This window comes from Pimephales promelas, chromosome 25 (assembly GCF_988280905.1).
Source record: "Pimephales promelas chromosome 25, fPimPro1.hap1.1, whole genome shotgun sequence".
NCBI lineage: Eukaryota > Metazoa > Chordata > Actinopteri > Cypriniformes > Leuciscidae > Pimephales > Pimephales promelas.
The window spans coordinates 18,346,808-18,363,778 of record NC_142793.1 but is presented as its reverse complement, the minus strand read 5'-3'; the positions used below and the strand labels follow the sequence as shown (position 1 = coordinate 18,363,778).

Here is a 16,971-nt window from a genome sequence, read left to right as displayed (position 1 = left end):
AATTTCGACCCGAAAAAAAAACGACAGTGTTACCCCTTTCGTTTTTTTTCATTTTTGGGCGAAAAATTAAGTTTCTCCAATCTTCTCAAAACTCTGGATTATGATAGAGGGCCACGAGACTTTGACCTGAGTGCAAAAATGGAGGCTCTAGACCCTTCCAGAGCTGAGATATCGAAATTCAAAATTTCGACCCGAAAAAAAAACGACAGTGTTACCCCTTTCGTTTTTTTTCATTTTTGGGCGAAAATTTAAGTTTCTCCAATCTTCTCAAAACTCTGGATTATGATAGAGGGCCACGAGACTTTGACCTGAGTGCAAAAATGGAGGCTCTAGACCCTTCCAGAGCTGAGATATCGAAATTCTAAATTTCGACCCGAAAAAAAAACGACAGTGTAACCCCTTTCGTTTTTTTTCATTTTTGGGCGAAAAATTAAGTTTCTCCAATCTTCTCAAAACTCTGGATTATGATAGAGGGCTACGAGACTTTGACCTGAGTGCAAAAATGGAGGCTCTAGACCCTTCCAGAGCTGAGATATCGAAATTCAAAATTTCGACCCGAAAAAAAAACGACAGTGTTACCCCTTTCGTTTTTTTTCATTTTTGGGCGAAAAATTAAGTTTCTCCAATCTTCTCAAAACTCTGGATTATGATAGAGGGCTGTGAGACTTTGACCTGAGTGCAAAAATGGAGGCTCTAGACCCTTCCAGAGCTGAGATATCGAAATTCTAAATTTCGACCCGAAAAAAAAACGACAGTGTTACCCCTTTCGTTTTTTTTTCATTTTTGGGCAAAAAATTAAGTTTCTCCAATCTTCTCAAAACTCTGGATTATGATAGAGGGCTGTGAGACTTTGACCTGAGTGCAAAAATGGAGGCTCTAGACCCTTCCAGAGCTGAGATATCGAAATTCAAAATTTCGACCCGAAAAAAAAACGACAGTGTTACCCCTTTCGTTTTTTTTCATTTTTGGGCGAAAATTTAAGTTTCTCCAATCTTCTCAAAACTCTGGATTATGATAGAGGGCCACGAGACTTTGACCTGAGTGCAAAAATGGAGGCTCTAGACCCTTCCAGAGCTGAGATATCGAAATTCAAAATTTCGACCCGAAAAAAAAACGACAGTGTAACCCCTTTCGTTTTTTTTCATTTTTGGGCGAAAATTTAAGTTTCTCCAATCTTCTCAAAACTCTGGATTATGATAGAGGGCCACGAGACTTTGACCTGAGTGCAAAAATGGAGGCTCTAGACCCTTCCAGAGCTGAGATATCGAAATTCTAAATTTCGACCCGAAAAAAAAACGACAGTGTAACCCCTTTCGTTTTTTTTCATTTTTGGGCGAAAAATTAAGTTTCTCCAATCTTCTCAAAACTCTGGATTATGATAGAGGGCTACGAGACTTTGACCTGAGTGCAAAAATGGAGGCTCTAGACCCTTCCAGAGCTGAGATATCGAAATTCAAAATTTCGACCCGAAAAAAAAACGACAGTGTTACCCCTTTCGTTTTTTTTCATTTTTGGGCGAAAAATTAAGTTTCTCCAATCTTCTCAAAACTCTGGATTATGATAGAGGGCTGTGAGACTTTGACCTGAGTGCAAAAATGGAGGCTCTAGACCCTTCCAGAGCTGAGATATCGAAATTCTAAATTTCGACCCGAAAAAAAAACGACAGTGTTACCCCTTTCGTTTTTTTTTCATTTTTGGGCAAAAAATTAAGTTTCTCCAATCTTCTCAAAACTCTGGATTATGATAGAGGGCTGTGAGACTTTGACCTGAGTGCAAAAATGGAGGCTCTAGACCCTTCCAGAGCTGAGATATCAAAATTCTAAATTTCGACCCGAAAAAAAAACGACAGTGTTACCCCTTTCGTTTTTTTTTCATTTTTGGGCAAAAAATTAAGTTTCTCCAATCTTCTCAAAATTCTGGATTATGATAGAGGGCCACGAGACTTTGACCTGAGTGCAAAAATGGAGGCTCTAGACCCTTCCAGAGCTGAGATATCGAAATTCAAAAATTCGACCCGAAAAAAAAACGACAGTGTTACCCCTTTCGTTTTTTTTCATTTTTGGGCGAAAAATTAAGTTTCTCCAATCTTCTCAAAACTCTGGATTATGATAGAGGGCCATGAGACTTTGACCTGAGTGCAAAAATGGAGGCTCTAGACCCTTCCAGAGCTGAGATATCGAAATTCAAAATTTCGACCCGAAAAAAAAACGACAGTGTTACCCCTTTCGTTTTTTTTTTCATTTTTGGGCGAAAAATTACGTTTCTCCAATCTTCTCAAAACTCTGGATTATGATAGAGGGCCACGAGACTTTGACCTGAGTGCAAAAATGGAGGCTCTAGACCCTTCCAGAGCTGAGATATCGAAATTCAAAATTTCGACCCGATACAAAAAACGACAGTGTTACCCCTTTCGTTTTTTTCCGTTTTTGGGCGAAAAAATTAAGTTTCTCCAATCTTCTCAAAACTCTGGATTCTGATAGAGGGCCATGAGACTTAGACCTGAGTGCAAAAATGGAGGCTTTAGACCCAGTCAGAGCTGAGATATTGAAACTCAAAATTTCGACCAGAAAAAAAAACGACAGTGTTACCCCTTACGTTTTTTTTTGTGGGGGGGCGAAAAATTAAGTTTCCCTAATCTTCTCAAAACTCTGGATTCTGATAGAGGGCCATGAGACTTAGACCTGAGTGCAACAATGGAGGCTTTAGACCCTTTCAGAGCTGAGATATCGAAACTCAAAATTTCGACCCGAAAAAAAATCGACAGTGTTACCCCTTACGTTTTTTTTTTTTGGGCGAAAAATTAAGTATCCCCAATCTTCTTGAAACTCTGGATTCTGATAGAGGGCCATGAGACTTAGACCTGAGTGCAAAAATGGAGGCTTTAGACCCAGCCAGAGCTGAGATATCAAAACTCAAAATTTCGACCAGAAAAAAAAACGACAGTGTTACCCCTTACGTTTTTTGTTTTTTTTGGGCGAAAAATTAAGTATCCCCAATCTTCTTGAAACTCTGGATTCTGATAGAGGGCCATGAGACTTAGACCTGAGTGCAACAATGGAGGCTCTAGACCCTTCCAGTGCTGAGATATCGAAACTCAAAATTTCGACCCGAAAAAAAACCGACAGTGTTACCCCTTACGTTTTTTTTTTGGGCGAAAAATTAAGTTTACCCAATCTTCTCAAAACTCTGGATTCTGATAGAGGGCAATGAGACTTAGACCTGAGTGCGAAAATGGAGTCTCTAGACCCTTCCAGAGCTGAGATATTGAAATTCAAAATTTCGACCCGAAAAAAAAAAACGACAGTGTTACCCCTTTCGTTTTTTTTTTCGGGCGAAAAATTAAGTTTCTCTAACCTTTTTAAAACTCTGGATTCTGATAAGAGGGCAATGAGACTTAGACCTGAGTGCAAAAATGGAGGCTCTATACCCTTCCAGAGCTGAGATATCGAAACTCAAAATTTCGACCTGAAAAAAAAAAAAACGACAGTGGTACCCCCTTTCGTTTTTTTTGGGGTGAAAAATAAAGTTTCTCCAATCTTCTCAAAACTCTGGATTCTGATAGAGGGCCATGAGACTTAAACCTGAGTGCAAAAATGGAGGCTCTAGACCCTTCCAGAGCTGAGATATTGAGATATTTATAATGGCATAAATGCTACGTGGGATCTCAATATCTGAGCTCTGGAAGGGTCTAGAGCGTCCATTTCTGAGAACTGTACATTTCAAAATGGCCACTACTGTAATGGGCGGGGTCTTAATGTACAGTATTGGTTGTGATCAGCATGAGGAGTGGAATCAGGTGTACTTAATTTCATGTCTCTAGAGCAAAGGGTTCAAAAGTTATAACCATTTCAATGTTGAATTTTTGAACTGGTGGTGGCGCTGAAGAAGAAGAAAACCAACAGATACTCTAGGTGCCGCAGCACCTTTGGTGCTTGGCCCCTAAAAATCCTGATTTAAAACGTGCAATTCTATAGTCGATTTTTAAATTTAGTTAATGAGTTCAATCTTTCCATTTTACATACAAACTATGAAATACTGGCAAAAATAGATACAAAATGTAAATACACCTTAGAAAATGTTGCTTGCTTCTGTGTTAGGAGTGAAGTACTGCCATGCTTCTCTTCAATGTAGAGGTTTTTTTATATAATTACTACATGCAGAGCTTTACTGGCATTTGATTGGATGACAAACGTCCAATCTCATGGACTGCAGGCTTTAAACTAGGTGAAATGCTCCAGAAGTTAAAAAAGGGGGCTGACATGTGATGTCCATTGTAATGGACACAGGGTCTGAATGGGTTAAGCTGGAACACTGAAAAACAAAAGGTCAATGGTTGTTTTTAATCTACGTACTTGCTAATGTGTCATATTGCCCTTTGGACGCTTTGAAAACCACAAGAAGGAGTGTCACATCTGCAGTCGTTGAAAATATGAAGTCAAAATAAAAAGTCCTCAAAAGTTTAAATAATTGATACACTAGCTGGTTACGAATAGAATGTTATTGCTACTATTAGACGTTAAAAGTATAAAGTGATATTTACATAAAAAATATGAATTTTATTTACAGACCGCAGATATTTTAGACAAAATAAAAGTCCTCAAGGTAAAAACAAACCTAACGCCTGACATTGTTTATGCATAGCTTTTGTTTTGTTACAGTCATACTTGTAATGAAACCGCAACAAAACAGAAAACACAGCTATACATGAATGCAGAAATAATTTATTAGGAATATGAAAACACCTTACGAATGCAGATTCGGTGCACAGTGTACAGGACACTGTTTTTGAGTTAGTCTTTTGCTTTTTGTTGCCAAATGCACTGCCAAGATCATATGAAACTCATTCAAAAGAAGTCATGTATTGAAGCACTAGCATTCACACAATCTCCATACACTCCTTTTGAAGCTGCAAAACACCTACAGTTCTACTCTTACAAAATCATCAATGTCCTTTCATTTTTGGCATGTGGTTTGCACAAATAATCTGGATGTCAATTTCAAAGAAATACAATTCAAAAGTGGCAAAATCCACGCTGAGATGTTTCTTCACTCTATCACATTCATGCTTTTTACATCCTAAGTGCCAATACGTGTCATTTTTTTTTCCTGTAAACTAGTCAGGATATACAAAACACACCTTGGAGAAAAAACAAAGCGTGTACTCTTCCTTGCTATTTGATTATAAGGCATTTAAATCTTACAAAACACGCTTTATAGCCGACCACAAAATTGTGTGCCAATATGACAAATGGAAAAGCAGACTGTGAGCGTTGGTCTGCAGAGTAAAGGCACTAGTAGGAACTTGAGCTACTATCCGTCCTCTGACTCCGGACCGCCGCAGTGGGAGACGCGGGTCCATGGATGTCTTTAATAATTGGCTCGTAGTCTTTTGTTTTCTTCCCTCAGTCTCTCTATCTCCTCTACGAGCGAATCGTTCACCGAGTACTTCTCAATCAGACCATGAATTTCATTCTGTAAAAGATAAATGGCACTATTACAGGGGTGTAATATTAATTTTTACCTTTTAATTTCTTTTTTTTCTAACTATTTAAGGATGGATTTGGTTGGTAAAAGAAACAAAAGTACCAGCTGAATATAGAACTGTCGAACCATCTCCACCTGTAGATTGATGATGTCTCTATGACTGGTGTCCCTGGAGGAAGCAACAAAAAATTTCTAGCTAGTTTAGTCAGTAATATCAAAACGACTAAAGAATGTAGGGTTTAATTAGTGTATATACATACATAGTTTCAACTAATAAATTCAATTAATTTGATGATAATAAGAAATGTTTCTTGAGCAGAAAATCAGCTTATCAGAATGATTTCTGAAGGATCATGTGACACTGAAGGCTGATGCAATGATGCCGAAAATGAAGCTTTGCATCACAGGAGTAAACGACATTTAGAAAAGTATAAAAATACGAAACAGTCATTTGAATTGAAGTTTATCCAGTCTGTGATCTCGAAATGACTCTAATGACAAATATGTGGTGACTCACCTGAAGTCCTCCAGTGCCTCGTGGATCATGTTACGGACAAAGCTCATCTGAACGGCGGTGAGTGGAGCTCCACGGCCCTCGGCTCCAGATACGACTGCTGCCGCTGGAGCTTTAGATCAAAACATCCGTCACACATTGTGTCCCATTGACATGACTTATTGTGGCCCATTCAAACATACCGGGTGCAGCTGCAGGAGGAGCTCCGCTGACAGGCGAATCATAGGTGAGCTGGGTGAGCAGATCTCTCCTCTGATTGGCCTCAGGAGTGTTGAGCGGCTGCGTGGACTGAACGCGTGTGCTCTGAGCAGCGGGTGGCGTAGTTATGACATCATAGTCCTGGCGGAGGCCGTTATTTTTCTCCACCTGTCAATAATCCAGTGGAAAGTAAGTTGAATTCATGAATACAAAAATGTGTTGGGATGATAATCAAAACAAGTTGGACCTTGGTGCCATTCTGTAGATCAGCCTGTTGTGGTGGGGTAGTGATTGGCTCCTCTTCTTTGATTGGTGGAGGAGTGTGAACCACAGATGGACTGTAGCAGCGACTTCCTGGAGTGCCCAATGGGGTCTTCCTCTGGGACGACCCACCAGAGAAATGAGGTAGGTATTCATAGTCTAGTAACACAGGAAGCGCTTATGTTGGTAAGCAAAAGGTAAATAAAACCATGTTGTTTTGCTCATTACAGTTGATTAAAATGTTGTTAGTGCAAACTTGCCTTTCTTTCCATTTGATGCATCACTCAGTCTTTGCCCTTTGTAATCTATAGAGATATGCTTTATTTAGTACATTTATTATTTACATTTATTAAATAGAGGCCAAAGCTGTGAAAGTTCCCTCACCATCTCGTACAGGTGAAAAGATGTCCAAGCTGTTTCTGCCGACTGTGAACCGGTCAGTGCCGTGCTGACCTTCTGCTTCCCTCGAGAACATGTTTATACTGCCTCCTACATGTGAGCCATGATCATTGAGCCATGTAATCATTGCACGCCACATTCATTATCTCTTGAACTCTGCCATACATGATTGAACATAATAAACAAAAAAAAATTAAAACACTCACCATTTCTTGAAGTTGGAGTATCAACAAAACCATGTGTTTTGAAACCTGCAGACAGGATGGAAAAGCACATTATGGACCCATGAAATGAGAAGACAAGGACAATACATGAAAAGCATCAGCAATTTTACCATCATTAAGTGGGGAGAAAATATCCAGGCTTAAGCTGTTCCGACCTATGCCGCTAAATTTCTCCACATTGGGCAGCTGATCTTGACTCTGCTGACCTTCGCCCTCTCGGGAGAACTCACCTGCAGGGCCTATAACAGACACCACATTCAGCACCGTTAAAACCATCCTACAAACAAGGCTTTAATGCCAACTGAGCAAAAGCCATAAAGAGGAAGATTGACCTGTGACTTGGGCTTGGCCATCTCCAGGAAATTCAAAGCCAGGCACACTTGGTGGGACAGCAGATGTTGGAGTGGAAGGTCCCGTCTGCTGACTGCTCAGTTTTACTGAAATCCGCTTATTTGATTGAGAAGACTTGCTGGATGTTTTAGTGGACTGTGGAAACAGGGCTGGATTTTAAATATGCATTATAGTCAGAAGTATTCAGAAGTAAACATTATTGAATATAGGGAGGGACAATATTGTATTTTCAGGGAAAGCGTGTATTTTTTTATTTTTTTAAATAACTAATTAAATCTAATAAAATTAAAATTTCGAATTCCTTATAAAACAACCGGCATGTTACATACTTTAATCATAATCACAATCATTTATTAAATATTCCTATAACAGATTTTTAAATCATTATCAGATGTTACAAAATTTTAAAAATAAATTAAAAACATTAATTAACATTTAGTTAAATTAATTCAAACTAATTAAATACAAATTCTAAATTCATAAAAAGAAACACTGTGACTGCATGTTATATAATTTAATCAAAGAATTAAACATTCTTCATCTGAAAATTTTGAATAATTATTCCAAGGACAGACTGTTTTAAAATTACATCAGATGTTACAAAAAAAGTAAAAAGTCAAATAAAATGTAAGAAATAATTATACATTAATGAAAATGGTATTAAATGAATTAAAACTAATGACAATTTTATATAAACACACTGTGACTGCCAAAAATACATAAATCACTAAAACAGCATAAATTATACATCAAACCTACACACATCAAATAAAGTATATTCTCAATCTGAATAATCAATTATTCCTAGAAAAGATTTTAAAAATGATAACAGATTTTTAAACCTATATTATATTACAAAATGTGAAATAAATTAATTAATAGATTCATTATAATTCAATTAAAAAAGTTAAAAATAAAAATTATAATTTAATATAAAATGTATATTACATACTTAAAATACATCAGGTGTTACAAAAAAAGTAAATAAATACAATTTAAGAAATAATTATATATTAATTAAAATCTAATTAAATTGATTAAAACAATTTCAAATTTAAAATAAAATGCACTGCATGTTTTGCACTTTTTTATCAATTGGTTCAATTAGTTAAAATATATTCTCAATCTGAGAAATTTGATTAATTATTTGTTCCTACAACAGAATTTTTAAAGCTATTTCTTCATAAACAAATAAATATATAAAACTGCACGTGCGTTATTTTTGTCTTCATTTTTTAAACGTTGTCTCCCATATTCATTCATTTCTGTTATGGAGATACGGAGTCAGTTTAGCAAAAAAAAAAAAAAAAAAAACACTACCTCGCATGAAACATAAAAGGTGCTTCTGTAGAAATGTGTTTATGTACACATAACGTAGACAGCTGTACCTTTAACTTGGAGGTGGAGTTCTGGAAGCGAATGCAGGTCACTGACGTCTTGTGAGCTGTGGTGATTTTGATTGGCGCACTGAGGTTTCTCAAATCATACAGGTAGATCCTTCCCTGCGTTGAGCCCACAACCAGTCCAGCCCCATCTGGGGTAAAATCGATGGCTGTGAGTGGAGACTCCACCTGCTTATTGCGAAACACCCTGTGGGGATGCGCACACACATTAATAACTAAATCAAATTTCAATGTACAAAATGCATATTAAATGTGACGATTTTCTTACATTTTGCTGGAGGTGTCATAGCAGATGATCTTCTTATCAAGCCCCACAGTGATGAAGAGCAAATCATTGGCTGGGGAGAAGGCTAACCCTGAACACGGGGCTTTGTGCGCCCCCTCGAACAAGTGCAGCTCCTTTTGAGTGTTAGCGTCCCAGAGTGCCACAGAGCCACTGTCAGACACAGTGCCCAGCAGAGACCTCTTCACCAGCGAGTACCTCAGATCATGGATTGGCTGAAGAGAGATCACATGGTGTATTTTTTTATTAGGGCTGCACGATTCATTGAAATAAAACTGAAAACGTATGGCTTGGTGTGATTATGAATTGCAAATGCTGTGATTTAATTAAATAAAAGATGTGGAGCGTGTTGAAGCATGACACTGTTCGATCAGCAGCCATATTCCTGTGTTCTCAACATCTCACAGTAAATGAACTCCACATGATCTCTGCATCTGCTTTGAGTCTGGGTCGCTTATAACATGCATTTGGAAACATAACATGAACATCTTCCCCAAACTTGTAATGTATACAAAATATATATATTTATAATATTTTGTATGGCTAAAGACGTACCAAATTTGGCCCATGGCCGAAGGGTTTGCTGGACAGGTTGGTTGTGATACTGTGGAGGATGATATCTCCACTAGTGGAGCCTGAAGCTATATAGCTATCGCCTCCATTAAAAGACACACATGTCACTTCCTCCTTGTGGTCCTATACAGAAAGAGACAAAGGAAATGGATTAGGATATAGACGTCTGTCTACTCTAGTAGATGATCTAAACCTTCCCCTGGGTGTCTTTTGTAGCTTGCAGTTAATGCCTGAAATATGCAAGAAATACAACAACAAACGGTTTGAAACAATGCGATACCTTAAGGGTCCGATGCAACCTTTTTGTCTTTAGGTCCCAGATATTAACACTGTTATCCAGTCCTCCACTGACCAGGAACTGTGACGTGGAGTTCAGACTGACACGAGTTTGTTTTTTCTATAAACAAAAGGCCATTAAGAGACACACATAATCTTGATATATTGAAAAACAGTACCGTATCAAGTTTGTCAGCTCACCCCTTCACCCAGCTCCATCACTGGAACTGGTGACGACTTGAGACTGGAAACCACCAGCTTGTCCCCAATACTGCTGGCACTGACCAAGTACTGATCTGAACACTGTCAAGGCAAAGCACTTTCATCTATCAAATATTAACTGCTCTGATATTAATACTTATTATGTACTGTGTTTCTCCAAACATGCTTCTCTTTACATCTCTCTACATTAAGCTTTCTTTTCTATTAGTACTGTACTGTGCTGCACACTTCACTTGGTAAACCAAAGGGAATATCTCTTCTATAAGATGCTACACACATTGTCATGTCTTAAGCATACTGGCATTTCTCTGGGACATGTGTGATGCTGAAAATAGATTGATTTCACAATGAGAGAGGATACTGCTGCTGCTCCAGCACACTTGAGCCACTGGATATGTTGCACTGTGAGGGTTGAACTGCTCCACCACCGTCATGGAGGTCGAGTCCCAGATCTTCAGACAGTCACCTGACGACACCAGCCGTGTGACGTCCTCCATAGTCACGGCTGCCAGGAGAAAAAAAGATGGGACAGCTGTCAGGCACACAACACTATCAAGTTTGTCTTAAATAATAGATGCTTCACTTAAAAAAAAAAGATCATTAAATCCAACTGTGCTGCACTTTAAAGTGCCGTTAATGTAATTTTGTTACTTTTTATGATTAGCAACAGACTAAAAGATTACATTTTTTTTTGTACTGACAGCAAATTATCTGTACATTAATTTATAAGACCGGTTTAACAGACAAGCTTTTAGATTAAGCCAGGATTAGGCCTTAGTTTAATTAGGACGTTTGAGTAGCTTTTACAAGCATGCCTGCAAAATAAACCTTATAAATCTTGAGACAAAACAACATATTTTAAGATATGTCAGTGCAAGCTGCTTTCTGTTAAAACCACTCAAACATGCATTTTAGTCTGGGACTCGACTTAACAAAAGTCGGTTTTGTTATTTATAATCTGAATTGAGCCAAAACTAAGCTTAAAATATCCTCAATGACTCTGACTACATATGCAAGTTAGCCAACAAGCATCGCAGCTAGTTCACGTCAATCTTCTTTAACTTTAAAAAAAAAATCTGATTCAGTTACATAAAAGTGATTTCTACCGCTAATTCTAACGATAAACACTTAGAATAACCCCGTTACACTAGTTAAATATCTTGTACTCTCCAATTCGCACTTGTTTGTTGCTGTTCGTGTTGTTGTGCTAATAGTTTCTGCATTCATCAGCTGATTAGCAACGGCTAGCTACTTACCCTTGGTTTAGACTATCAAAAGTGTAGAAAATTTGAACACTATGCTGGTAAACACTTCACAATAAATCCACGGTGATTGAGTAACTGTATCCTTTTATTTGAAAGTAAAACTTTTTCATATCAACAAGAGTTTGAACATCCGTGGCTCCAGTAAGGAACCGCCACTACGGCGCGCCGCTGAGCTCAAAACAGACAAAAATTCGGAATTACATCAACGCCAGTGTGGGGAGGGCAACTAGAAGTCATTGCAGCGTTTCTGTTGCAAAGTTTGTTTAATAAACACGTCTGAGAAGAAATATGCGTTTAAATATTGTTTAGTACTCTTAAATAGCAAGTAAACATACATTATTTTACTATTTGATTTATATTCATTTCATTTCATAGTGAGAACACTGGATATTTAAGCTAGCTGATTGTAATGCAGTTCAGTGCACATTGGGATTTATTTCTATCTTTATTTAGGACAAATATTCGCTTGAGAAGGATCATATACATCAACATTCATAGTGCACATAATATAAAGGATATTTAAAACTTTAATATAGCAGCATGTTTATTTAACATCTTGAGATTCATTAAAAAAAATATCATCAAATTAGGAATACAAGGCAGGGTAGATAACTTTGCATAGTGATCATACAGATAAATATACAGGGCTCAGAAGTGCTTGACACATTATTCTTTATCAAATAATCAAAAAGTTGAATTGAAAAGTTCATGTTGTCCAGATGCAGTTTTTTCCCACCGTCATTGTGGTAGAGGTACAAGGACTTTGACGTAGTTCATGGGAAATAAGCCAGACACCCCTCTGATCATGCCCTCATACCAGTTCTCGTCAATCTGGTTGGTCAGAATGATGATGTCACCCTCCTTAAAGCTGAGCTCTCCCTGGTTTTCTGTCTGGAAACTGTAAAGTGCCCGACAGCAAGGCTGATCCAAGGGGGGAGCGCTATCATCTAGCACACATCAAGAAAAGAAACTTTATTTATACAGCTTCTGTCTCAAGATTAAGGTCACTTTAAAGCAAAAATTGAAAACTAATAAGCAAGTGTCCTTCTTTATTTATGTTACTATTACATTATATTATATGAATACATAGCAAATTAAAATCTAAGACCACATTGTAAATCAATATTTAAACCTCTAAAAAGTGTTAAATAAAGAAGCATTAAATAAACTAAATTAAAAAAAAGGATTGTCTTAGTTAGTTTAAATGTTTTTAAAGATGTCTCTAATGCTCTCAAAGTCTGCATTTCTTGAATTGAATACTGTGAAATAATATTACAATTTAAAATAACTGATTTCTATTTTTTGAATATATTTGAAGATATTCTTTTTGCAAAGCTGAATATTCAGGATCATTACTCCAGTCTTCAGTGTCACGTGATCCTTCAGAAGTCATTCTAATATGCTAATAATATCAATCGATTTACTGCTCAAGAAACATTTCTTATCATTATCAATGTTGAAACCCATTTTTGGGATTCTTTGATGAAAAGAAAGTATCATTTATTAGCATTTACTTAAAATATAAATCTAAAATGGTCACGGTTGATCAATTTAATGCATCCTTCCTGAATTAAAGTATTAATTTCTTTAAAAAAAATCTTACTGACTTCAAACTTTTGAATGCCCTGTTTATATATACGATGCAGCCATTTTTAGACATTTTTTGGAGGTAAAATGATCTTGCTTACTGTTGCTGGTTGGCATATCTGTTGTTTGAGGGTTTATCTTGACATTCTTGGGAGGGTGAACCACAACCGGGGCATCTGTTAAAGTAAGATTGAAAGACATTAGTAGCAAAACTTGCTGGGATACATCAAACCATACCTATAAAAAAAGAGTGAGAGTCTATGTATCACGTTTAAAATGACTTGCATTTTTCACTCAAAGCTTCAGTGATCTCAGTATCTGCGGTACATAATACAGTATTTCAACAGTTCATGTTTAACACAGTCAAATAACCTATTACCACACCTGATGATTGTCCCGATGAGCAGGCGGAAAGTCCATAAATATCCGTGTAGCACACTGTGCTCCTCACTGATTTAGATGCAAATTCCCTTTTGGGCTGATTGCTTGCATCTGTTATCCTATATACAGGGGAAAATAAGAGGACATATTAAATGAAACCAAGGTTAGTACAGGGACTCTGACGTCTTTGGACTAATCATGACTCTAACCTGCTCTGCAAATTGCTCCTGAGATTTTCTAGAATCTGGCAGGACTGACGGTGGTAGTCTATTACTGCTCCTAAAAGACCTGAGAGGTTTTGCATCCGTTGTACCTAAAACAAAATGTCAAACAATCCATTCAGTTACACATCATTCTAAACTGTAAAGGGTCTACTTTTATTTGTGTAATCTCACAATAACTGCAAAACCTACAGGATGAGCTTTTTGCACACACAAAATTGACGTCACTGTAAATAGTTTTGGTCATGGCTGTATTTATACATATGCTAACTTACATCTCTCTCTAGGAGATTAAACATGCTTCTCTCAGCCAGTTCTTTGGATTCTTCAAACTTCTCGAGTGCTATGTTCATTTCAGAGTCTGAAACCTTTCCTTTACGTCTCTTCTTGTAATCCAAATCTAGACGGCGGCCTTCAAGTTTTCTGAGATGATACTGACAAGCAGAAAAAGAAGGAAAGCTATGGTAATGTCTTCAGTCACAACAAAAATACGTACTATTTTCACTTCAAATGCTCAGAATACGTTTAAAGTCACACAATCACAACACTACACTAATGCTTTCATGATGTGGAGTAAATGCATACGCAAAAGGAGAGCTAATCTGAACATTAGTAAATTGAAGCATACAAATTTATCAACAAATTATATTTATATTTAGAACTGACCTCAATTTCCTTCAGCTCTCTGTGCTGCAGGGACTGCAGAGGATCAATGAAGGTTCGTTTCACTCGCTCATCCATACTGTTTCTTGCCTGCGCTACTTGTTTCAACGCCTCTCCCATTTCAAACAGAGCATAACCTACAAATGTAGCCAAAATCAAAATTGATATTTTGACATTTTTAAGCAGTAAGCAACATCATTGTGCTTCATTATTGTGCAAAACATACCAAAACCAGACTCAGCTCCAAGCTCATTGCCATAGTGCAACATGCAATCTCCCAGAATGCCCTCTGTCTGTGGATAGCCAACAGTCTTCACCTGCCCACGCATTCTGGACACTGTGTTGAGCATGCTGAGCTTTGCTCTGTATGCTTGAAGAACAAAAAAGGAGAATCAGTGACATATAATAAAAGAAAACACTGAATAAACCTTAAAAATAATAAAATTTTATATTAAATACCTGGGTTTGGCTGAAGATATCCTATAGTTTTTGGAACAAGGTCAAGAATCATTTTGTGGGTAATATCAGTTTTCTACAATAAAGCAATCAATAAAATAGACAAAGAAAAAGCGGTTTTATGCATACAGATTTTTGAATATTTTAAATAAATATATTGTCTTTATTTTGTTGGGATTGATATTTATACCCTTTCCATGTTGAGGAATTCCTCATCCAGTTTTGTTCCTTCAACTCCATTGATCTTTTCCTTTAGCAACTGTATAGATAACCAAAGAGGGGGAAAAAAAAAATATTACTTTGTTGAGTGGGCTTAACAAAAAAAAGTTAAGATATGTGATCGGACTCAATTCATCATATGAACATTTCACTATTTTGATACATAATAGCTTTTCATAACTTCCATTTTATGAAGACTATTATGTGTTTGTATGGTCACTAATCTTTCTGCAATGTCCTTCATATCATGATTAGTGACTATTTCAGCACATAATAGTCTTTATAACATAAAAGATGAAATTAAAGGACACTACAGATAGCGTTGGTTTATTATTTATTACCTTTGTAGTTTAATAGCAATCTTTACAATAAGATATGATAAAGAGTGGCTGATCCAATAACAACACAATCCAAAGTCTACAACATTTCAAAACAAAACCAGGAAATCCGCACGCTTTGCCGTTTTTAACACATTGTGATGACTGAGCATCTGCTTCCTGCGGTTCATAAGCAAAACTGTTTATGAAGGTCAGTCATTTGGACAATGAATCCATAATAATAAGAGAATTCAGATCACCATGAACGAATCGAAAGAATGTGACCTTGGAAAACATACTTTGGTGGCTTGAGTAGACCTAGAAACCGTCCCTAATACTGCAAACAAAAACTCCAGGAGTGAATGATCAGGCTTTATTTTGAATTATTATAGATTTTATTTATTATAGATTTTATTATCCACAACGAACTCAATATGAACAAAAACAATAGCAGATAGTAAGTGGACTTTGGATTCAAGATATCAGACAACACCCATGGCTTGTTTCTCACAAGTTTCTCTTTCATACTAGCACACTCTGCACTAACAATAGTTCAAAAACACAAGGTGAGAAGGACATGTTTGATTAAATAAGGTGGGAGAAGCAGTTCTAATGTGGAACAACTGAATTTAACATTTAATTTAATGCCCTTTATATTTTAATATTGCATATTTCCGTCATGCTTGGTGGTTGTGAACACTAAGACAATTCATGGGCTGTGAGGTCACGCACGCACAGTTGACTACTACAACCTAGATGTGATGAACAGAGAAAGAATGCAATGAAGTGAGGAAAGGTACTATTAATGTTCGAGAATCGGTTCCTTCGAATGCATCTTTTCAAAGAATCGGTTCAAAAACGGATTCGGCGATTCTTTACGTCGTGAGGTAATTACGTCGCATGGCTCAAGGGACAACATATCATTAACTACATACTTTTTATAATTACGATATGATTTTAAGGGTGTTGTTCATTACAGGTTGCTGCCATGATTCAGTTCAGGAGGAAAAGTTCTAAATAAAAAAACTTGCATTATTAACTTCTCTAAAACGTTTTGCACTTTTTAATAAAATGCAGCTCTGATTTTATGCGTCAAGTCGTAAACAAAATATTTTCGTACATTTTTGAATGTAAAATTGCTTTTCTCGATCCACTCCAATGAATCCAGTTGTTCACTCAAGAACCACAGGATTCAGTCAGACTCGCTCGTGAAGATCAGAAGTTCGACTGATTCATTATAGAGCCGACTCAAAAGAACAATTGGTTCGCGATTCAGCCATTGCTTTTACTACACTATTCACGCAGTCAACAAACTCAGAATGTCACACAAGTACTCAAACTCTTTAAAACCGCGATTTAAAGCGCCGTTAACAAAGTCGTCAAGCCAGTATCACTTTTTTTAAATGACTCGATCACTGAAATAAACCTTGTTTGCATCGTCGCACAAAAGCTTCGTATTACCTGACTTGCTTTGTGAAACTGTTTCTTCAATCCTGCCACTGACATTCTTATCGGCGTTCGTCCTCAAATGTTTCACATGAACAAACGTGTCGGGATGGTTCAGTCTGTAGGCTACTATCTCTCCTCGTGAGTCCACATTGCTCTCCACCCTCTTCCGTCCGTCGCAATGGAGCCTGTACTGTGATTTTGCACCTTGGGACATTGCCCAGATTT

General features: G+C 37.1%; 2 protein-coding genes across 3 annotated transcripts; both read right to left on the bottom strand.

Moving 5' to 3' along the window:
- Positions 1-4,701: 4,701 nt before the first annotated feature.
- On the bottom strand, positions 4,702-11,587 carry nedd1 (NEDD1 gamma-tubulin ring complex targeting factor). The gene is made up of 17 exons (XM_039646906.2): positions 11,445-11,587; positions 10,550-10,693; positions 10,168-10,262; positions 9,971-10,087; positions 9,673-9,813; positions 9,103-9,332; positions 8,820-9,021; positions 7,413-7,566; positions 7,191-7,319; positions 7,063-7,107; positions 6,842-6,946; positions 6,718-6,762; positions 6,444-6,616; positions 6,181-6,364; positions 6,002-6,110; positions 5,587-5,653; positions 4,702-5,472 (listed from the first exon to the last, which is right to left on the bottom strand). Exons 2-17 carry the CDS (start codon positions 10,683-10,685, stop codon positions 5,368-5,370), a joined length of 2,037 nt encoding a protein of 678 aa, XP_039502840.2. The 5' UTR covers positions 10,686-10,693; positions 11,445-11,587; the 3' UTR covers positions 4,702-5,367.
- Positions 11,521-16,939, bottom strand: sh3gl3b (SH3-domain GRB2-like 3b). 2 transcript variants are annotated; one of them, XM_039646907.2, is made up of 10 exons: positions 16,759-16,939; positions 14,952-15,020; positions 14,765-14,837; positions 14,532-14,675; positions 14,309-14,442; positions 13,918-14,076; positions 13,631-13,734; positions 13,425-13,540; positions 13,142-13,216; positions 11,521-12,400 (listed from the first exon to the last, which is right to left on the bottom strand). In XM_039646907.2, exons 1-10 carry the CDS (start codon positions 16,801-16,803, stop codon positions 12,192-12,194), a joined length of 1,128 nt encoding a protein of 375 aa, XP_039502841.2. In that variant the 5' UTR covers positions 16,804-16,939; the 3' UTR covers positions 11,521-12,191. The 2 variants fall into 2 exon arrangements, with proteins under 2 accessions (XP_039502841.2, XP_088983541.1); XM_089127415.1 differs by lacking the exon at positions 16,759-16,939 and having other exon boundaries at positions 14,765-14,785.
- Between the last annotated feature and the right edge of the window lie 32 nt (positions 16,940-16,971).